At 44.1% G+C, this 23812-nt stretch overlaps 1 protein-coding gene across 2 annotated transcripts; it reads right to left on the bottom strand.

Annotated features, from left to right (window-relative positions):
• Positions 1–8447: 8447 nt before the first annotated feature.
• LOC106564486 (uncharacterized) lies at positions 8448–22312 on the bottom strand. 2 transcript variants are annotated; one of them, XM_014130602.3, is made up of 2 exons: positions 21679–22312; positions 8448–9620 (listed from the first exon to the last, which is right to left on the bottom strand). In XM_014130602.3, the coding sequence occupies exons 1-2, from the start codon at positions 22073–22075 to the stop codon at positions 8755–8757; spliced, it is 1263 nt and encodes a 420-aa protein (XP_013986077.3). In that variant the 5' UTR covers positions 22076–22312; the 3' UTR covers positions 8448–8754. The 2 variants fall into 2 exon arrangements, with proteins under 2 accessions (XP_013986077.3, XP_013986078.3); XM_014130603.3 differs by having other exon boundaries at positions 8448–9617.
• Positions 22313–23812: the final 1500 nt, after the last annotated feature.

Here is a 23812-nt window from a genome sequence, read left to right as displayed (position 1 = left end):
TCTTATTGATACTCCTCTGAAAAAGCCACATTATGTAAGATAAAATATGCAAATGTAAACAGAGCAAATGCAAATAGCACTTGATTAACACATATGCACAAACACACACACACACTGCCAGAGTTTGATACATTCACCTCAATGTGTATTTAGACAGGGAAGCTAAATTACAGAATGGCACCTTTTATTTAAAGAAAGTTTTCATCTGTTTTACCGTTTAAAATAAAATGAGGGCATTCTATGGATCTAGTCCATGTGAAGTCATGAGGACAAATTAATTTATGATGTATTCATGTCTGGTACCATACTCCTCTGTCACTGACCACATCAAGCTTTTGAGTCTAAAAAAAAAACGTGTTGGATGTATTTGCAGTTTGTTTTGGTTGTGTTTTGGATTATATTTTGCCCAATAGGCCTTAAAAATGGTGAATAACATATTGGAGTCACTTTTATTGTAATTTTATTGTGAGAATAGATGATGTTTCTGAACACTTCTATACTGAACAAAAATATAAACGCAACATGCAACAATTGTACTGAGTTAAAGTTCAAATAAGGAAATCAGTCAATGCAAATAAATTAATTAGGACCTAATCTATAGATTTCACATAACTGGGCAGGGGCACAGCCATGGGTGGGCCTGGGAGGGCATAGGCCCACCCACTTGGGAGCCAGGCCCAGCCAATCAGAATGAGTTTTTCCCCACAAAAGGGCTTCATTACGGACAGAAATACTCCTCAGTTTCATCAACTGTCCGGGTGGCTGGTCTCAGACAATCCCGCAGGTGAAGAAGCTGGATGTGGAGGTCCGTTTGGACGTTCTGCCAAATTATTTAAAACAAGAAATGGTAGAGAAATTAACATTAAATTCTCTGGCAACAGCTCCAGTGGAGATTCCTGCAGTCAGCATGCCAATTGCACACTCCCTCAAAATTTGAGACATGTGGCATTGTGTTGTGTGACAAAACTGCACATTTTAGAGTGGCCTTTTATTGTCCCCAGCACAAGCTGCTTGTCACGCTCTGACCTATGAGAGCTGTTTTTTCTCTGGTTAGTTAGGTCAGGGTGTGATATGGGTGGGCAGTCTGTTTTTTGTTTCTATGTTTTGTTCTTGTTTTTCTATTTCTAGGTTGAGTTTTGGATGATCTCCAATTAGAGGCAGCTGGTTCGTGTTGTCTCTAATTGGAGATCATATTTAAGTTGGGGTTCGTCTATGGGGTTTTGTGGGTAGTTGTTTTCCGTTTTGTGAGTATCACCTGACGGAACTGTTGGCTGTTGTTTTGTTTAAGTGTTATCATTAAAGTTAAGTATGAGCACTCTACACGCCGCGCCTTGGTCCCCTTTATATGACCCCTGTTACACTGCTGATCATCCTTGAGATTTTTCTACAACTTGGTTGGAGTCCACCTGTGGTAAATTCAATTGATTGGACATGATTTGGAAAAGCACACCCCTGTCTATATAAGGTCCCACAGTTGACAGTGCATGTCAGAGCAAAAACCAAGCCATGAGGTCGAGGGAATTGTCCATAGAGCCCAGAGACAGGATTATGTAGAGGCACAGATCTGGGGAAGGTACAAAAACCTTTCTGCAGCATTGAAGGTCCCCAAGAACACAGTGGCTTCCATCCCTCTTAAATGGAAGAAGTTTGGAACCACCAAGTCTTCCTAGAGCTGGCTGCCCGGCCAAACTGAGCAATGGGGGCGAAGGGCCTTGGTCAGGGAGGTGGCCAAGAACCTGATGGTCACTCTGACAGAGCTCCAGAGTTCCTCTGTGGAGATGGGAGAACCTTCCAGAAGGACAACCATCTCTGCAGCACTCCAATAATCAGGCCTTTATGGTAGAGTGGCTAGACGGAAGCCAATCCTCAGTAAAAGGCACATGACAGCCCACTTGGAGATTGCCAAAAGGCTCCAAAAGGACTCTCAGAACATGAGAAACAAGATTCTCTGGTTCTGATGAAACCAAGATTGAACTCTGTGGCCTGAATGCCAAGTGTCACGTCTGGAGAAAACCAGGCACCGCTCATCACCTGGCCAATACAATCCCTACAGTGAAGCATGGTGGTGGCAGCATCATGCTGAGGGGATGTTTTCAGCGGCAGGGACTGGGAGACTAGTCAGGATCGAGGGAAAGATGAACGGAGCAAAGTACAGAGAGATTCTTGATGAAAACCTGCTCCAGAGCACTCAGGACCTCAGACTAAGGCAAAGGTTCACCATCCAACAGGACAACGACCCTAAGCACACAGCCAAGACAATGCAGGAGTGGCTTCAGGAGAAGTCTGAATGTCCTTGAGTGGCCCAGCCAGAGCCTAGGCTTGAACCCAATCAAACGTCTCTGGAGAGACCTGAAAATAGCTGTGCAGCGATGCTCCCCATCCAACCTGACAAAGCTTGAGAGGATCTGCAGAGAACAATGGGAGAAACTCCCCAAATACAGGTGTGCCAAGCTTGTAGCGTCATACCCAAGAAGACTCGAGGCTGTAATCGCTGCCAAAGGGGCTTCAACAAAGTGCTGAGTAAAGGGTCTGAATACTTATGTAAATGTCATATTTCAGTTTTGTTGTGTATATATACATTTGCAACAATTTCTAAAAACCTCTTTTTGCTTTGTCATTATGGGTTATTCTGTGTAGATTGATGAGGGGGAAAAACTATTTAATCCATTTTAGAGTAAGGCTGTGGGCCTCCTGAGTGTTGCAGCGGTCTATGAGACTGCATCACAGTGCTTGAGGCGTCACTACAGACCCGGGTTCGTTCCCGTGCTGTGTCACCACTGGCCATGACAGGGAGTAACGTAGGGCGGGGCACAATTGGCTCATCGTCGTCCGGGTTAGGGGAGGGTTTGGCCGGGGGTGCTTTACTTGGCTCATCCCACTCTAGCGACTCCTTGTGGCGGGCCGGGCTCCTGCAGGCTGACTTCGGTTGTCAGTTGAACAGTGTTTCCTCCGACACATGGTGCAGCTGGCTTCCGGTTTAAGCGGGCGGGTGTTAAGGAGCGCGGTTTGGTGGGTGATGTGGGTGACTCGACCTTCGCCTCTCTCGAGCCCATTTGGGAGTTGCAGCGATGAAACAAGATAGTAATTGGATATCACGAAATTGGGGAGAAAAGTGGGTAAAATAAACAATTAAAAAAATGAATAAGGCTGTAACAAATGTGGGAAAAGTGAAGGAGTCTGAATACATTCTGAATGCAGACGCAGGTACAGCAACAGAATAATACGGGGTGGAGAGAGACATCAGACAAGACACAGAGAGAAGAATAGGGGATGGAGAGAGACACCAGACAAGACAGAGACAGCAACAGAAGAATTAGATATGACGGAGAGAGACACCAGAACAGGTCATAACAGAAGGAGACAGTAACAAACGAGAGCCTGAGACAGCAACAGACAAGACAGAGAAAGTGACAGAAGAGGGTAGATGGAGAGAGAAAAGAGGTGGGTTGATCAGTGACAGCAACAGAAAAGGGTAGATGGAGAGACAGAAACAGACAAGACAGAGACAGCAACAGAAGAGGGTAGATGGAGAGAGAAAAGAGGTGGGTTGATCAGTGACAGCAACAGAAAAGGGTAGATGGAGAGAGAAAAGAGGTGGGTTGATCAGTGACAGCAACAGAAGAGGGTAGATGGAGAGAGACAGAAACAGACAAGACAGAGACAGCAACAGAAGAAGGTAGATGGATAGAGACAGAAACAGACAACACAGAGACAGCAACAGAAGAAGGTAGATGGATAGAGACAGAAACAGACAACACAGAGACAGCAACAGAAGAGGGTAGACTAGAGAGACAGAAACAGACGATCCCACCATGTTGAGGGAACAAATAGAGACATTAAGCTTAGAATCAAGAAATGCTACTATTCATCTATTTAATCATTCACATTTAGTAATATTCAAATTAGGTAGTCAAATTCAATTAGCAATATCCAAATCATGTAGTCAAATTCAATTAGCAATATTCAAATAATGTAATCAAATTAGCAATATTCAAACCACGTAATCAAATTAAATTAGCAATATTCAAATTATGTAGTCAAATTCAATTAGCAATATTCAAATCACGTAATCAAATGAAATTAGCAATATGCAAATTAGGTATCCAACCAAATGTAATCAAATTAATTTCCCAATATCCAAATCATTTACAAAATACAATTCAATCAATCAATCAATCACATTTATTTATAAAGCCCTTTTTACGTCAGCCGATGTCACAAAGTGTTATACAGAATCCCAGCCTAAATCCCCAAACAGCAAGCAACGCAGATGTTCCTAGCACGGTGGCAAGGAAAAACTCCCTAGAAAGAGGTTAAGGTAAGACTCAAAGGATAAATTTGATTAATCTATATAATAAGTTTATAGACTAGCATCCTGTCCAGGGGAAGTACTTGTACATCCAGCTGCCTCACACTACAGAAACAGGAGATAGGCTTCTGCTCCTATGAGCCGTTCTGGGTCAGACAAGCCAGGGCATTACTGAGGATAATAGCGGACGATATTGCCACTCCTATTTGTCTTGTCTTCAATTTAAGCCTACTAGAAAGTGTGTTCCCTGAGGCCTGGAGGGAAGCAAACGTTATTACCCTACTTAAGAATAGTAAAGCCCCCTTAACAGGCTGAAATAGCCAACCAATCAGCCTGTTACCAACCCTTAGTAAAATTTTGGAAAAAATTGTTGTTTGACCAGATACAATGCTATTTTACAGTAAACAAATAGACAACAGACTTTCAGCACGTTTATAGGGAAGGACATTCAACAAGCACAGCATTTACACAAATGACTGATGATTGGCTGAAAGAAATTGATGATAAAAAGATTGGGGTGGTGTCATGGCTATCAGTGTAGCAGGAAGGGCCAGAGTCAAGGGCAGGAGACGGAGGTCCAAAAACACAGATGTTTATTCACACCGTATGGAAAAATAGGCAGCCGTAATACTGGGTGCGCCTAAACACCGACAGGAGCACAGCTCCAAAACAATAAAGTGAACTGGGCGCAACCCGGCAATAATAAATAGACAGCTCCACCAAAAACGCTGAACTAACAGGCAGCGTAAATACGAACAGCCCTTCGTAAAGACACAGAACAATCCCGCACGAAACCCTGAACAAAAAGGACAAACTAAATACCCCCACACTAATTACAAACAAGGAACAGGTGCAGACCTAGACAGACAAAACCAAACAACACAGAAACAGAGATCGGTTGCAGCTAGTAGGCCGGCGATGACGACCGCCGAGCGCCGCCCGACCGGGGAGGGGCGCCTCCTTCTGTGGATACTGTGACAGGGGGGCTGTTTTGTTAGACTTCAGTACGGATTTTGACATTATCGATCATAGTCTGTTGCTGGAAAAACATTTTTTATGGCTTTGAGTAAAGTCAGAGTGTCTATGTATGCGGATGACTCAACACTATACATGTCAGCTACTACAGCGACTGAAATGACAGCAACACTGAAAGAGCTGCAGTTAGTTTCAGAATGGGCGGCAAAGAATAAGTTAGTCCTTGTAACGGCTGTCGAAGAGATGAGACCAAGGCGCAGCGGGTACCTGAATACTCATACTTTAATATTATTATTTAAAGTGAGAAAAGGGAAAAAACAAGAAACAGAACGACAGCTAACAGATTTGCAGGCTAAACAAACAGCAGTGCAAATACAACTACCCACAAAAACCCAAACCAAACACACACCTATATATAGGACTCTCAATCAGAGGCAACTAGAAACACCTGCCTCCAATTGAGAGTCCAACACCCAAACCTAAACATAGAAAAACTAAACTAGACAGAACGTAGAAATACATACAAAACACAAACCCTCTGCCACGTCCTGACCAAAACTAATACAATTACTCCCTCTGCTGGTCAGGAGGTGACAGTACCCCCCCCCCCCCCCTAAAGGTGCAGACCCCGAAAGCACCTAAAAGAAAAGACAAAAACCCCCAAACAACAAAAATATCCCCCTAAACTAAAGGGAGGGAAGGGAGGGTGGCTGCCGTCAACGACGGCACTGTGCTACACCCCCCCCCTCCCCAACCCACCTATATCGGAGGCGGCTCAGGTGCGGGACGTGGACCCCGCTCCACCCTCAGCGTCGCCCACTTAAGTGGCGCCCCTGGCCGCGTCGGAGGACTGGTGGGCGACCCTGACTGCGCCCGGCTGGCGGGCGATTCCTGCTGCGCCCGGCTGGTGGGCGACCCTGGCTGCGCTCGCCTGGCTGGTGCCCCTGGTGGCTCCAGACTGGCTGGCGGCTCTGGCGGCTCCAGACTGGCTGGCGGCTCTGGCGGCTCCAGACTGGCTGGCGGCTCTGGCGGCTCCAGACTGGCGAGGCTGGGCTGACGCACTAGAAGCCTGATGCGTGGGGCTGGTACTGGACGTGCCAGCCTGGAGACACGCACCTCAAGGCTAGTGCGTGTAGCGGGAAACACTGGACCGTAGAGGCGCACTGGCGGTCTCGAGCGCAGGGCTGGCATCACCCCTACTGGCTGGATGCGCACTTTCCCCTGGCACATGCGGGGCGCTGGTACTGCGCGTACTGGCCTGAAAATACCCGGCCTCGCCACAGTACCCATCACCCCAAAGCACGGGACCTGTCCAGTTCGTCTCTGCCCAAAAATGGTACGGGGAGCTGGCCTGGGGCTCCATCCACGCCCCGCCAAACTGCCCTTGTGCCCCCCCAATTTTTTTTATTGGGGCTGCCTCTCGGGCTCCCTTACCAGCCGTGTTCCCCGGTCCTCGCCAGATTTCCTCTGCTGTTTGGTCCTGTTGTGTTGGGTAGTTCTGTAACGGCTGTCGAAGAGATGAGACCAAGGCGCAGCAGGTACCTGAATACTCATACTTTAATATTATTATTTAAAGTGAGTAACAGGAAAAAACAAGAAACAGAACGACAGCTAACAGATTTGCAGGCTAAACAAACAGCAGTGCAAATACAACTACCCACAAAAACCCAAACCAAACACACACCTATATATAGGACTCTCAATCAGAGGCAACTAGAAACACCTGCCTCCAATTGAGAGTCCAACACCCAAACCTAAACATAGAAAAACTAAACTAGACAGAACGTAGAAATACATACAAAACACAAACCCTCTGCCACGTCCTGACCAAAACTAATACAATTACTCCCTCTGCTGGTCAGGACGTGACAGTCCTAAATATTTCAAAAACTAAAAGCATTTTATTTGGGACAAATCATTCACTAATCCATAAACCTCAACTAAACCTTGTAATGAATAATGTTGAAATTGAGCAGGTTGAGGTGACTAAACACCAATGCACAAGACATGACACCAGAGGTCTCTTCACAGTCCCCAAGTCCAGAACAGACTATGGGAGGCACACAGTACTACATAGAGCCATGACTACATGGAACTCCATTCCACATCAGGTAACTGATGCAATCAGTAAAATTAGATTAAAAAACAGATAAAAAAAACACCTTATGAAACAGCGGAGACTGTGTAGCAATACAAACATAGACACATGCATACAAACACACAATAACATACACTATACACGTACACATGGATTTTGTGTTATAGATATGTGGTAGTGGAGTAGGGGCCTGAGGGCACACACTTAATATGTTATGAAATCTGTTATGAATGTATTGTAATGTTTTAAAAATATATAACTGCCTTAATTTTGCTGGACCCCAGGAAGAGTAGTGGGGATCCATAATAAATACAAAGGCTTGTGCAAGGCTACTGTGACGGAGAAGTCCGTCACTGGCAGCATTTGGCACACACACACACACACACACACACACACACACACAGCGCGCCTCCCTGCTCCGTTATCAGCTACATTAATAATGTGGGTCGACACACCAGTTAACGTCCCTATCTTAGTACATACATTTCACACTTACCTCCCGTCGGTAACCGGTTATGGTATAAAGAGTATACAGATAAGCATTCATGTTTAATTGAAGCAACGTTTATTATACAAATCGATGTTAGGGATGAGCACGTTGTTTGTTTGTTCTGTTCCTCTCTCCATCTCTGTAGCTTCCTGTAATGCTGGATAAGGACCCGAGCTAAGGGAATCGGGCTGACTTTGTAGTGCCTGTCCCGAATGGCTCATTAATGTAAATGGGCATATTAAAAGACACCATGTCAGTAGTGTTATGATTTTGTGAATGTTATATTGGGATATTGTTTCATAAAAAATGTGTTGCAATGTATAAACTTTAGTATGTTTGGTTGAATGGAAAATGTAGGTTTGAATAGGTAATTGCTTACTTAATTAGTGTTAATTGTTCTGATGGGAGGGGCTACCCCTACAAAAGGAGCCTCTCTTTCAGTTCATTGAAGAGGCATTTTGGATTGCGCTGTGGATGGGGCAGCATTGTTTTAAGCTGTCCCCATCAGGTATACTTTTAATGGCAGTACTGTTACTTTTCTTCCGGAATCACTATGTAAATAAGCACAGAATAACTTTTGCGTCTCTGCCATCTTTTTTTATTTTGATAGAGGTTAGGTTTTCCAGTTTAGCCTTCTGGCCTACTCTATGTGACAGCTACTTACTTACATAATTATGTACATTTTGCAATATGAAAAGCATATGATGAACAACAGAGGGTTTATACTTGTATCCAATCAATCAAAGCTCATAAAAACCCAATAGACATCTGATATTAGACATGATCATGTCTCTAAATGAAAACAACAACAGGAACCTTATTCTGGTTTCATATATATACAATTTGATTTCATGAGGATGAAACAAAAACACAAATTATCAGTCAAAAACACAAGTCAGAACACAGCCTCTCTATTCTCTCATGTGATTTCAGGTCCTCTGACTCGGAAAATGTCTTTCCACAATGAGAGCAGTGGTATGTCTTCTCCTCCTGTGTATGTATTCTTTCATGCTTATTCAGCTGCCTTAACCAGTTAAATCTCTTTCCACACTGGGAGCAGTGGTAGGGCTTATCCTCACATGTGTGTGTCCTGTCATGCCTATTCAAGGCTTCTAACTGGGAAAAACTCATTCCACACAGCGAACATTGGTAGAGCTTTTCCTTTTTTTGTGTGTGTATTCGCTCATGCGTTTTCAGGGTCCCTAACCACCTAAAACTCTTTCCACAATGGGAACAGGGGTAAGACTTCTCTCGTGTGTGTGCTTTTTCATGCAGTTTCAGAATCCCTAACAACCTAAAACTCTTTCCACAGTGGGAACAGTGGTAAGGCCTCTCTCCTGTGTGTGTCCTCTCATGCATTTTCAGGCCCACTAACCATGTAAATGTCTTTCCACATTTGGAGCAGTGGTAAGGCTTCTCTCCAGAGTGTATTCGCTTATGACTTTTCAGGCTCCCTAACTGACTAAAACTCTTTCCACACTGGGAACAGTGGTAAGGCTTTTCTCCTGTGTGTGTTCTCTTATGACCTTTCAGGCTCCCTAACTGACTAAAACTCTTTCCACACTGGAAACAGTGGTAAGGCTTTTCTCCTGTGTGTGTTCTCTCATGTAATTTTAGGTGTTGTGATCGGTTAAAACTTTTTCCACACTGGGAGCAGTGGTGTCGTCTCGCTGGTTTGGATGTCTCTGGGTCTGGTTCCCCTGAATGACTCTCCCCGCTGTCAGAGTGAGAGTCTGGTCGCTCTCCTGCTAAAGACAAAGTATTTAGTTAAATACTAAACAGAGACCTGAATGAAACCTCCATGTGATAAAACTATCTTCCTATGTGGTTTAATGGGTGATAGGTAGCCTAGCGGTTAAGATCAAGTTAAAAACTATTGAATCAATTTTAGAATAAGGCAGTAACATCAAACAACATTTTGAAAAAGTTAAGGAGTCTGAATACTTTACGAATGCACTGTATATCTGGCCTTGTGTATTGGGTTATTGTCCTGCTGAAAGGTGAATTTGTTTCCCAGTTTTCCTCCAGGATTTTGCCTGTACTTAGACCTATTCTGTTTCTTTTTATACTTAGGCATTGCAGGTGACAAGCATACCCATAACATGATGCAGCCACCACCTTGAACATATGAAGAGTGGTACTCATTGATGTGTTGTGTTGGATTTGCCCCAAACATAAAGTTAACTTCTTTCTTTACTTTAGTTCCTTATTGCAAACAGGATGCATGTTTTGGGATATTTTGATTCTTTACAGGCTTCCCTTTCACTCTGTCATTTAGGTTAGTATTGTGGAGTGACTACAACGTTTCTTTTCCCACCCTCGGTTACATTGCTGGGCATAACGCCATCTTTCTGATTGTGCCTTGTCCGTTCTCATATTGACAAATCTATACGCATATAAACAGAACCAAGCAAGACATTATTTCACTCCAAAAGACAATTTATTTTCATATGTGATAGCAAATGGCTGCTTCATTCAATCCTGAATTCTTATTTATATCCAACCCCTGTGTCTGTGGGGAGTGTCTGTAAACCCTACAGAGAGAGGAGCTTCCTCTCTTTCCTTCCTTCACTCCTGAATTCTTATTTCTATCCAACCCCTGTCTGTCTGTGGGCCGGTTTCAGTAATTGTTATTTTCTTTTGACCCGCCTAGACTCACTAACAGAATATCCCTTGCGAACTGAACAGTAATGACCAAATCATGATCTGTTGAATAGTTTATACTATGTCCCTATCAAATCAGCGACTGGACAAACATTATTAGGTTTTACATGTATTTATTTGTATTTCACCATATATGGTTTCATTTTGTCCATTATCCTCCTTTTCTAGTCCAGTAGAATAGATTTGACATTTAGATTATGGGACAAGAATAGAGGGAGCCCTGTGGATGGGCCATTAGAATACAAGGAGCCCTGTGGATGGGCCATTAGAATACAGGAAGCCCTGTGGATGGGCCATTAGAATACAGGGAGCCCTGTGGATGGTCTATTAGAATAGAGGGAGAACTGTGGATGGGCCATTTGTTCTTGTCATGTCACAGCCCTGCAGCTGGATGCAGAACAGTTGGAGTCTATGAGAAAGAGATTGTTGTAAAGTACAATATAAATCACTAGTATTCCTTTTTTGGTGGGAGGGGAAGGTTTATATCAGCTGAAACCTGGGGAGGGCTCTTGGGAAATGTAGTTTATTTAATTTTAACATATTCTATGCTTATATTGACTACATCTATTTACTTTAAAATGGGATTGTGCTACACAGTAATACCTACTATTACACATGTACTATATAGTAATACCTTCTATTACACGTGTACTATATAGTAATACCTACTATTACGCATGTACTATATAGTAATACCTTCTATTACACGTGTACTACATAGTAATACCTACTATTACGCATGTACTATATAGTAAAACCTACTATTACGCGTGTACTATATATTAATGCCTACTATTACACGTGTGCTATATAGTACTACCTACTATTACACGTGTACTATATAGTAATATCTACTATTACACGTGTATGCTGATATTGACTATATAGTACTACTTACTATTACATGTGTACTTATTCCCTCCTGAATCCGAGAATCTTCTGACCGGGATTTCTGGAAAACCAGGGAATTTATGGAAAGTTACCAGATTTATGCAATCCTACTTCCTATGAGTTTTAAGCCAGACTAGATCCCTCCATAACCTGAGTTCAGAACATTTGAGGTCAGGTTTTCAGAATATTTTCAATATTTAAAAAACACTTGTGTTCATCATAATAATAAATATACACTGTATGTGGACACCCATTCAAATGAGTGGATTCAGCTTTTTCAGCCACACCCATTGCTGACAGGTGTATAAAATCGAGCACACAGCCATGCGTTCTCCATAGACAAACATTGGCAGTAGAATGGCCTTACTGAAGAGCTCAGTGACTTTCAACGTGGAACCGTCATAGGATGCCAACTTTCCAACAAGTCAGTTTGTCAAATTTCTGCCTCTGAAAGCAACATCAGCACAAGAACTGTTAGTCGGTAGCTTCATGAAATGGGTTTCCATGGCCGAGCAGCCGCAGACAAGCCTAAAATCAACATGCGCAATGCCGTCGGCTGGAGTGGTGTAAAGCTCGCCACCATTGGACTCTGGAGCAGTGGAAATGTGTTCTCTGGAGGGATGAACCACGCTTCACCATCTGGCAGTCCAACGGACACATCTGGGTTTGGCAGATGCCAGGAGAACGCTACCTGCCCCAAAGCATAGTGCCAACTGTAAGGTTTGATGAAGAAGGCATAATGGTCTGTTTTTCATGGTTTGGGCCCCTTGAAGGGAAATTGTATTTATACATTTTTTTTACCCCCTTTTTCTCTCGTATTTAGTGATTTCCAATTGGTAGTTACAGTCTTGTCCCATCGCTGCAACTCCCGTACGGACTCAGGAGAGGCGAAGGTCGAGAGTCATGCGTCCTCCGAAAACATGACCCTGCCAAGCCACACTGCTTCTTGACACACTGCTCGCTTAATCCAGAAGCCAGCCGCACCAATGTGTCAGAGGAAACACCGTACAACTGGCGATGGCATCAGCGTGCATGTGCCCTGCCCGCCACAAGGAGTCGCTAGAGCGCGATGGGACAAGAACAACCCGGCTGGCTAAACCCTCCCCTAACCCGGACGACGCTGGGCCAATTGTGCGCCGCCTCATGGGTACCCCTGTCGTGGCCGGCTGCGACACAGCCTGGGATCGAACCTGGGTCTGTAGTGACTGCGATGCAGTGCCTTAGACGCTACAGCATACAATATCATTCTTGACGATTCTGTGCTTCCAACTTCGTGGCAACAGTTTGATGAAGGCTCTTTCCTTGTTTCAGAATGACAAAGACCCCCGTGAACAAAGCGAGGTCCAGGCTGAAAGAGACAGCAGCATGGAAGTATTATACATCCTCCCTTGTGGACATGTAACAATCAAAACACTTCAAGTTTTCAAGTTGATAGAGAGAAGTGGAGTTATTACAGTTTAATTGAAGACAATTATTTTTAACAAAGATGACATTTTATTTAATCTTTAGAGATATTGTTTATTTTAGAGGTCGACCGATTAATCGGAATGGCCGATTAATTAGGGCCGATTTCAAGTTTTCATAACAATCGGAAATCGGTATTTTTGGACGCCCCCGATTTGGCAGATTTTATTTTTTATTTTTTAGACCTTTATTTAACTAGGCAAGTAAGTTAAGAACACATTCTTATTTTCAATGACGGCCTAGGAACGGTGGGTTATCTGCCTTGTTCAGGGGCAGAACGACAGATTTTTACCTTGTCAGCTCAGGGATTCAATCTTGCAACCTTACGGTTAACTAGTCCAACGCTCTAACCACCTGCTTTACATTGCACTCCACGAGGAGCCTGCCTGTTACGCGAATGCAGTAAGAAGCCAAGGTAAGTTGCTAGCTAGCATTAAACTTATCTTATAAAAAACAATCAATCAATCATAATCACTCGCTAACTACACATGGTTGATGATATTACTAGTTTATCTAGCCTGTCCTGCGTTGCATATAATCGCTTAGGTACACGTTGCTCCAACCATAAACATCAATGTCTTTCTTAAAATCAATACACAAGTATATATTTTTAAACCTGCATATTTAGTTAATATTGCCTGCTAACATGAATTTCTTTTAACTAGGGAAAATGTGTCACTTCTCTTGCAAACAGAGTCAGGGTATATGCAGCAGTTTGGGCCGCCTGGCTCGTTGCGAACTGTGAAGACTATTTCTTCCTAACAAAGATAGCCGACTTCGCCAAACGGGGGATGATTTAACAAAAGCGCATTTGCGAAAAAAGCACAATCGTTGCACGACTGTACCTAACCATAAACATCAATGCCTTTCTTAAAATCAATACACAGAAGTATATATTTTTAAACCTGCATATTTAGCTAAAAGAAATCCAGGTTAGCAGGCAATATTAACCAGGTGAAATTGTGTCATTTTGCGTTCATTGCACGCAGTCAGGGTATATGCAACAGTTTGGGCCGCCTGGCTCGTTGCGAACTAATTTGCCAGAATTTTACGTAATTATGACATAACATTGAAGGTTGTGCAATGTAACAGGAATAACGTTTTGTTTTCGAGATGATAGTTTCCGTATTCGACCATATTAATGACCTAAGGCTCGTATTTCTGTGTGTTATTATCTTATAATTAAGTCTATGATTTGATAGAGCAGTCTGACTGAGCGATGGTAGGCAGCAGCAGGCTCGTAAGCATTCATTCGAACAGCCCTTCGCAATGCATTGCGCTGTTTATGACTTCAAGCCTGTCAACTCCCAAGATGAGGCTGGTGTAACCGATGTGAAATGGCTAGCTAGTTAGCCGGGTGCACGCTAATAGCGTTTCAAACGTCACTCGCTCTGAGACTTGGGGTAGTTGTTTCCCTTGCTCTACACGGTAGTTGTTTCCCTTGCTCTACATGGGTAACGCTGCTTCGACGGTGGCTGTTGTCGATGTGTTCCTGGTTTGAGCCCAGGTAGGAGCGAGGAGAGGGACAGAAGCTATACTGTTACACTGGCAATACTAAAGTGCCTATAAGAACATCCAATAGTCAAAGGTATATGAAATACAAATCGAAAAGAGAAATAGTCCTATAATTCCTATAATAACTACAACCTAAAACATCTTACCTGGGAATATTGAAGACTCATGTTAAAAGGAACCACCAGCTTTCATATGTTCTCATGTTCCGAGCAAGGAACTTAAACGTTAGCTTTTTTACATGGCACATATTGCACTTTTACTTTCTTCTCCAACACTTTGTTTTTGCATTATTTAAACCAAATTGAACATGTTTCATTATTTATTTGAGGCTAAATTGATTTTATTGATGTATTATATTAAGTTAAAATAAGTGTTCATTCAGTATTGTTGTAATTGTCATTATAATATTTTTTTTAAATGGGCTGATTAATCGGTATCGGCTTTTTTGGTCATCCAATAATCGGTATCGGCGTTGAAAAATCATAATCGGTCGACCTCTAGTTTATTTGTTGTTTATCTTTACTCAAACGTACGAGAGACAGACATGATTTGAGTTAATGGACTTTGAGTTTGGCGTCGATCAGATGTTTGGTTCATGAGAAGATATGGCAGAGGTCATAGGTTCATGAGGCAAATACGTTCACTATGATGAGAAACACTTGTACCAAGGTTCTTGGTTGTACATCAAACAGGGTGGCGGGCTGAACCTTCTACTTTGAATGCTTCTTACAGTGCCACCTATGGGCCAATCTGTGACTTTTTGGTGTCTGAGTAGTAGTGCTGACATACAGTACTTCAATATTGTTGAAGTATACTTTTTCCAAACAATCGGGCATTGAGATATTTGCAACAAGTGCAAAAGAATAATAAAGAAAAATATTTAGTTTGTTTTATTTCACCTTTATTTTAGTGGGGAGTCCCATTGAGGTACAGATCTATTACAAGGGAGCCCTGATTCACTGCTACTTATCACCACTAACAGTAGAGCTTCAAATCTAATCTATTACAAGGGAGCCCTGATTCACTGCTACTTATCACCACTAACAGTAGAGCTTCAAATCTAATCTATTACAAGGGAGCCCTGATTCACTGCTACTTATCACCACTAACAGTAGAGCTTTAAATCTATTTTTGTTTCATGGTTATGTCATGGTTAGAGGCTGAGCAGAGCTCTATAATAATAGACAATGTCATGTTTGTAGGCTGAGCAGAGCTCTATAATAATAGATAATGTCATGTTTTAGGCTGAGCAGAGCTCTATAATAATAGATAATGTCATGATTACAGGCTGAGCAGAGCTCTATAATAATAGATAATGTCATGTCTTTAGGCTGAGCAGAGCGCTATAATAATAATGTCATGTTTTAGGCTGAGCAGAGCTCTATAATAATAGATAATGTCATGATTACAGGCTGAGCAGAGCTCTATAATAATAGATAATGTCATGGCTTTAGGCTGAGCAGAGCTCTATAATAATAGATAATGTCCTCTCTTTAGGCTGAGCATAGCTCTATAATAATAGATAATGTCAAGATAATGTCCTGTCTTTAGGCTGAGCAGAGCACTATAATAATAGATAATGTCATGTTTACAGGTCTTTTTGCTGATGCTGCGTTTGACTTTGAATGTGAGTTTGCGTGAACTCAGGCTGGCTGGGCTGGCTGGTCTGGCCCATCTCGGTAGGGGGGCCGGCCCATCTCGGTAGGGGGGCCGACCCATCTCAGTAGGGGGGCCAGCCCATCTTAGTAGGGGGGCCAGCCCATCTTGGTAGGGGGCCGGCTATTGCCCACTGATCAGCTAAAGGCTCATTATGGATTCAGTAACCCAATACATCATCAAACTGTACTGATCTCTATCAGAGATTCAGTAACCCAATACATCATCAAACTGTACTGATCTCTATCAGAGATTCAGTAATGGTCACGTCCTGACCATAGTAAGATGTCATTTTCTATGGTAGAGTAGATCAGGGCGTGACAGGGGGTGTTTTTCTATGTTTTGTATTTCTATGTTCATGTTCTAGTTTTGTATTTCTATGTTGGTTTTGTTTGGGATGATCTCCAATTAGAGGCAGCTGGTCCTCGTTGTCTCTAATTGGAGATCATACTTAATTAGGTTTTTTTTCCACCTGGGTTTGTAGGAGATGATTTTTGAGTAGTGTATGTTTCACCTCTGCGTCACGGTTTGTTGTTTTGTTACTTCAGTTTATTGTTTATGTATCGCATAGTTCCACAGTGAAAATAAAATGTGGAACGACACACACGCTGCACTTTGGTCCGCTTCTCCTTTTGACAACCGTGACAGAATCTCCCACCACCAATGGACCAAGCAGCGTGCCCAGGAGAAACAGGAATGGACCTGGGAGGAGATACTGGACGGGAAAGGACCCTGGAGTCAGGCTGGGGATTATCGCCGTCCTAAGGAGGAGATTGAGGCAGCGAAGGCGGAGCGGCGATATTATGAGGCGCTATATCAACCACGAGGCAAGTGCGAGAGGCAGCCCCCAAAAATGTTTTTTGGGGGGGCGCACTGGGAGATTGGCAGAGTCAGGGTGGAGACGTGAGCCAACTTCCCGTGCTTACCGTGGAGAGCCGAGGGGTGAACCAGAGCCAGTCAGTGAGTCGAGTGAGGAGCTCGACGCAAGATTCCGGAGAGAGGTGCTGGCGTGGAGAGCGCTGAGGAGCGGGCGTGCTAAGGAGCGTGACATCAGTCCGGTGCGTCCTGTGTTACCTCCCCGCACTCGCCCTGAGGTGCGCGTCATCAACCCGGTTCCACCTGTACCGGTCCCATGCATCAGGCCTCCAGTGCGGCTCCTCAGTCCAGTACGTCCTGTGCCTCCTCTCCGCACTCGCCCTGAGGTGCGTGTTACCAGTCTGACGCCACCTGTGCCAGCCTCACGCATCAGGCCTCCAGTGCGCATTCCCAGTCCAGAGCTTCCGGCGACAGTTCCCAGTCCGGAGCTTCCGGCGACAGTTTTACAGCCCGGAACCTCCTGAGACGGCCTGCAGCCCGGAACCTCCTGAGGCGGCCTGCAGCCCGGAACCTCCTGAGGCGGCCTGCAGCCCGGAACCTCCTGAGGCGGCCTGCAGCCCGGAACCTCCTGAGGCGGCCTGCAGCCCGGAACCTCCGGCGATGATCCACGGTCCAGTGGCACAGAAGCAGAGGGATCAGCGGGCGGAGCGGGGGTTACGCCGCAAGCCAGAGCCGTCTCCTTTGTTGGAGGATCCGCGGGATAAGAAAGTTGTGTACTGCACCAGAGCCGCCATAGACAGTAGTTACCCACCCTACCCTCCCTTTTTTTATTTTTTTTTGGGGGGGGGGTTTGTTGTTGTTTTGTTTAGGTGCGGTCGGAGTCCGCACCTTTGGGGGGGGGGGGGGTACTGTCACGTCCTGACCATAGTAAGATGTTATTTTCTATGGTAGAGTAGGTCAGGGCGTGACAGGGGGTGTTTTTCTATGTTTTGTATTTCTATGTTCTAGTTTTGTATTTCTATGTTGGTTTTGTTTGGGATGATCTCCAATTAGAGGCAGCTGGTCATCGTTGTCTCTAATTGGAGATCATACTTCAGTAGGGTTTTTTTCCACCTGGGTTTGTGGGAGATTATTTTTGAGTAGTGTATGTTTCACCTCTGCGTCACGGTTTGTTGTTTTGTTACTTCAGTTTATTGTTTATGTATTGCATAGTTTCACAGTGAAAATAAAATGTGGAACGACACACACGCTGCACTTTGGTCCGCTTCTCCTTTTGACAACCGTGACAGAATCTCCCACCACCAATGGACCAAGCAGCGTGCCCAGGAGAAACAGGAATGGACCTGGGAGGAGATACTGGACGGGAAAGGACCCTGGAGTCAGGCTGGGGATTATCGCCGTCCTAAGGAGGAGATTGAGGCAGCGAAGGCGGAGCGGCGATATTATGAGGCGCTATATCAACCACGAGGCAAGTGCGAGAGGCAGCCCCCAAAAATGTTTTTGGGGGGGGCGCACTGGGAGATTGGCAGAGTCAGGGTGGAGACGTGAGCCAACTTCCCGTGCTTACCGTGGAGAGCCGAGGGGTGAACCAGAGCCAGTCAGTGAGTCGAGTGAGGAGCTCGACGCAAGATTCCGGAGAGAGGTGCTGGCGTGGAGAGCGCTGAGGAGCGGGCGTGCTAAGGAGCGTGACATCAGTCCGGTGCGTCCTGTGTTACCTCCCCGCACTCACCCTGAGGTGCGCGTCATCAACCCGGTTCCACCTGTACCGGTCCCACGCATCAGGCCTCCAGTGCGGCTCCTCAGTCCAGTACGTCCTGTGCCTCCTCTCCGCACTCGCCCTGAGGTGCGTGTTACCAGTCTGACGCCACCTGTGCCAGCCTCACGCATCAGGCCTCCAGTGCGCATTCCCAGTCCAGAGCTTCCGGCGACAGTTCCCAGTCCGGAGCTTCCGGCGACAGTTTTACAGCCCGGAACCTCCTGAGACGGCCTGCAGCCCGGAACCTCCTGAGGCGGCCTGCAGCCCGGAACCTCCTGAGGCGGCCTGCAGCCCGGAACCTCCTGAGGCGGCCTGCAGCCCGGAACTTCCTGAGGCGGCCTGCAGCCCGGAACCTCCTGAGGCGGCCTGCAGCCCGGAACCTCCTGAGGCGGCCTGCAGCCCGGAACCTCCGGCGATGATCCACGGTCCAGTGGCACAGAAGCAGAGGGATCAGCGGGCGGAGCGGGGGTTACGCCGCAAGCCAGAGCCGTCTCCTTTGTTGGAGGATCCGCGGGATAAGAAAGTTGTGTACTGCACCAGAGCCGCCATAGACAGTAGTTACCCACCCTACCCTCCCTTTTTTTTTTTTTTTTTTTGGGGGGGGGGGGGTTTGTTGTTGTTTTGTTTAGGTGCGGTCGGAGTCCGCACCTTTGGGGGGGGGGGGGGGGGGGTACTGTCACGTCCTGACCATAGTAAGATGTTATTTTCTATGGTAGAGTAGGTCAGGGCGTGACAGGGGGTGTTTTTCTATGTTTTGTATTTCTATGTTCTAGTTTTGTATTTCTATGTTGGTTTTGTTTGGGATGATCTCCAATTAGAGGCAGCTGGTCATCGTTGTCTCTAATTGGAGATCATACTTCAGTAGGGTTTTTTTCCACCTGGGTTTGTGGGAGATTATTTTTGAGTAGTGTATGTTTCACCTCTGCGTCACGGTTTGTTGTTTTGTTACTTCAGTTTATTGTTTATGTATTGCATAGTTTCACAGTGAAAATAAAATGTGGAACGACACACACGCTGCACTTTGGTCGGCTTCTCCTTTCGACAACCGTGACATTAACCCAATACATCATCAGACTGTACTGATCTCTATCAGAGATTCAGTAACCCAATACATCATCAAACTGTACTGATCTCTATCAGACGTGGATAAGTGTAGTTCTAAGGTATTGTATATGTATTTCTATGTTGAAAAGGATTCAAAGGGAAAATGGCATATGATACGCCTTTTAAGGATCTAAATATGTGGGATATGGATCAACAACTGGGATATCTAACAACACTATAGTTAGGTGTTACAACAGGTGGGATATCTAACAACACTATAGGTAGGCGTTATAACAGGTGGGATATCTAACAACACTATAGGTAGGTGTTATAACAGGTGGGATATCTAACAACACTATAGGTAGGTGTTATAACAGGTGGGATATCTAACAACACTATAGGTAGGTGTTATAACAGGTGGGATATCTAACAACACTATAGGTAGGTGTTATAACAGGTGGGATATCTAACAACACTATAGGTAGGCGTTATAACAGGTGGGATATCTAACAACACTATAGGTAGGCGTTATAACAGGTGGGATATCTAACAACACTATAGGTAGGCGTTATAACAGGTGGGATATCTAACAACACTATAGGTAGGCATTATAACAGGTGGGATATCTAACAACACTATAGGTAGGCGTTATAACAGGTGGGATATCTAACAACACTATAGGTAGGCGTTATAACAGGTGGGATATCTAACAACACTATAGGTAGGCGTTATAACAGGTGGGATATCTAACAACACTATAGGTAGGCGTTATAACAGGTGGGATATCTAACAACACTATAGGTAGGCGTTATAACAGGTGGGATATCTAACAACACTATAGGTAGGTGTTATAACAGGTGGGATATCTAACAACACTATTAGGTAGGTGTTATAACAGGTGCACATGTCAAAATGGGGGGATATCCTTCTTTAAGTGGCAGTGTTGCTCTTTGCTGAAACACAAACTCCAGATTGTGGCCTTATGTTAATTAAATGGGGTTTATACACCCATATTTATTGACAACCCCTACTTAATCAGAAAACTGATGGTTTACAAAATAATCTATGCAATAGGTGAAAGCAGTGGTCCTAGTAAATAATGTAAGTTACCAGCACAGCACACCCATTGACGATGCATTAGAATCAGCTTATTATCATTACTGAAATGAAGGTTCTCATTACCGAAACGGGCCTAAAAATGATGCGGTAATGAGAAATGTGTGTTTTAGTAATGAGAGGCCCTTAGCTTCATCTGGAAGTAATAGGAGACAGACATTATGAGTTCAGCAAACTAGTTGACCACATCACTAAAGCCCATGCATGTCTCCATGTTGGTAAGGTAATGGTTCTCTAAGTGTTGACCACATCACTAAAGCCCATTCATGTCTCCATGTTGGTAAGGTAATGGGTCTCTTAAGTTTTTCTCAAATTTGAGCTTTTTTTGTCATTTTGGTATTGACAAGGTTAAGTGTCATAAAGGGGGTGTTTGAGAAAAGACCCTCATTCTGAACGCATATAAGTGAAACATTTTAAATAACTTGTGCTCATCTAATGAATACTCCACTAGATGATGCATCATGGGGGGAATACAACTTAATACAAACAAATATTGGAGTTTTTACAGTTACTTGATGGGTTACGGAAATGAGAAATATGTCCACAGATACTTTTCATGAGCATCACCTCATGATTTAGAAAGCTAATTTCAACTGTCCAGTGTTGCACATTATTTTTATTTATATAATAAAATGTTTAACAAATCACTTAATTTCAATAGCTCATTCACAATGTGACCGAGAAACCTAAAAACAATTTAGGATTGTTCACAGGGTAGGTTTTCCCATAGGATTGTTCACCCTATGGTTTTCCAATAAAGTACTTACACGTTTATATATAAATATTAGTAACTTTTAAATTTCAATAGCTGGTTTTCAAACATGTGACCGAGCAATCTTCAAGGACTGAAGAGTTTGTGCCCCAGTTTTTAAGACCTTACTTACTGGTTTTACCCAGATGTCCCATCTCCTCTTCCTCTCCTTCCTCTTCTTTCAACATGAAAGTAATCTGTCCCTCCTCTTCCTCTTCTTTCAACGTGAAAGTAATCTGCCCCTCCTCTTCCTCTTTCAACGTGAAAGTAATCTGCCCCTCTTCCTCTCCTTCCTCCTCCTCTTTCAACGTGACAGTAATCTCCCCCTCCTCCTTCACTCCGAAAACTCCTTCTTCGTCTTGTTTAACAGTAACATCCTCCTCCTCTTTCACTTCAAAAGCTTCTTTCTCTTCTGTCACTGTAACTTCTTTCTCTTCTTCTTTTACTGTAACAACCTTATCCTCTACTTCTTGTTTAACTGTGACAGCCTCCTCTTCTTTAGCAGGAGTGGAGTAGTTTAGTGAACTCATGGTCGGGGATCTTAGCTAGCTGGCTACTTAGCATTAGCGATTAGCCTAGTGCACAACTAATTTGGTAAGCCAGCTACCTGACAAACAACGTAAATAATACATTAAATGGACCAACAAGTAGACACAACAGAAGTATGTTTAAAACACAGTGACTAATGTACATCAAAACAGCCTAAAAACATTTAATGTTTTCGGCTACGGAGGTGGCCGACTAACTGTTGTTCCTGTTGAAGAAGTGTCCCGTCCACTACATTAGACGTCACACTGGCAGTATCGCCTGAAATATGCACATCGCCATCAGCTGACTGGAGTGGGTAACGCAGTTGATAATTATTTTTTTGGGGGGGGCAAACATTTGTTTAATCGAAGTGTAATATTATATGTAAAACGTACAAAGAGAAGCGTGTGTTGATGGATTAGTGCAGATTTTTTAAAAGAGAGAATTTAAATACTGTACTACACAACAGTAGTAGGCCTGATTATCAACAATGACGAGATCAAGGGTGGGGAACCCCAGTCCTCAGGGGCCTGATTGATGTAACACTTTTTCTCCATCCCTATCAAACACAGCTGATTAATCAAACTGTATTCTAAACTGAAGATCCTGATTAGGTGATTATTGGAGTCAGGTGTGTTAGCTGGGGATGGGGCAAAACTGTGACATCAATCAGGAACCAGAGGACTGGAATTGCCCACCCCCCGGCCTACAGGTGAGGGCCCTAGCGGATTGGTGCCAGGAAAATAATCTCTCCCTCAACGTCAACAAAATGAAAGAGCTGATCGAAAGCGCTGACCCCATCCACATCGACGGGACTGCAGTGGAGAAGGTGAACAGCTTCAAGTTCCTTGGCGTACACATCACTGACAATCTGAAATGGGCCAGACAGTGTGGTGAAGAAAGCGCAACCCTCCAGGACACCTAAAGTACCTGGTGTCACAGGAAGCCCAAAAAGATCATCAAGGCCATCAACCACCCAAGTTACTGCCTGTTCATCCCGCTATCATCCAGAAGGCGAGGTCAGTACAGGTGCATCAAAGCTGGGACAGAGAGACTGAAAAACAGCTTCTATCTCAAGGCCATCAGACTGTTAAATAGCCATCACTAGCTGACTACCACCCAGTTACTCAACCCTGCACCTTAGAGGCTGCTGCCCTATGTACATAGACATGGAATCACTGGTCACTTAAAAAATGGGAAACTAGTCACTTTAATAATGTTTACATACTGTTGTACTCACTTCATATGTATATACACTGTATTCTACTATATTTTAGTCAATGCCACTCCGACATTGCTCATCCTAATATTTATATATTTCTTAATTACACTCTTTCACTTTTAGATTTGTGTGTGTGTGTGTGTATTGTTGTGAATCGTTCGATACTACTGCGCTGTTGGACCTAGGAACACAATCATATCGCTACACCCGCAATAACATCTGCTAAATATGTGTATGTGATCAATACAATTAGATTTGATTTTACAGCGCATCTGCATGAGCATTTATGCCCTAGTTCATGCAGCGCTCTATCGCCGCACCAAACAAAAATATGTAACTTTCTCTTAGGAAAGATTAACGATAGAGTGGGCTGTCGACTCAAACTGAATTATTCCACTGTTCTGTCGTTCGCTACATACTTCAGTCTGATACTGACATAATTGAAGTCGATTGTGGTGACGTCAAAATGAGGGGTGTTACACAAAACAAAGTAATCAGCGATTGGCTCATCCCCAAC

This window comes from Salmo salar, chromosome 02, assembly GCF_965601325.2.
Source record: "Salmo salar chromosome 02, fSalSal1, whole genome shotgun sequence".
In the NCBI taxonomy this organism is placed as follows: domain Eukaryota; kingdom Metazoa; phylum Chordata; class Actinopteri; order Salmoniformes; family Salmonidae; genus Salmo; species Salmo salar.
This window is presented reverse-complemented; position numbering and strand designations above follow the sequence as displayed.

What these genes read in the sequence shown, in the direction of transcription:
- LOC106564486 (XM_014130602.3), bottom strand. Translation starts at nt 22,075, where the DNA reads ATGAGTTCACTAAACTACTCCACTCCTGCTAAAGAAGAGGAGGCTGTC. An exon ending in GGGACATCTGGGTAAAACCA is followed by an intron (nt 9,621 to 21,678) that starts GTAAGTAAGGTC and finishes CTTTGTCTTTAG; the next exon opens with CAGGAGAGCGACCAGACTCT.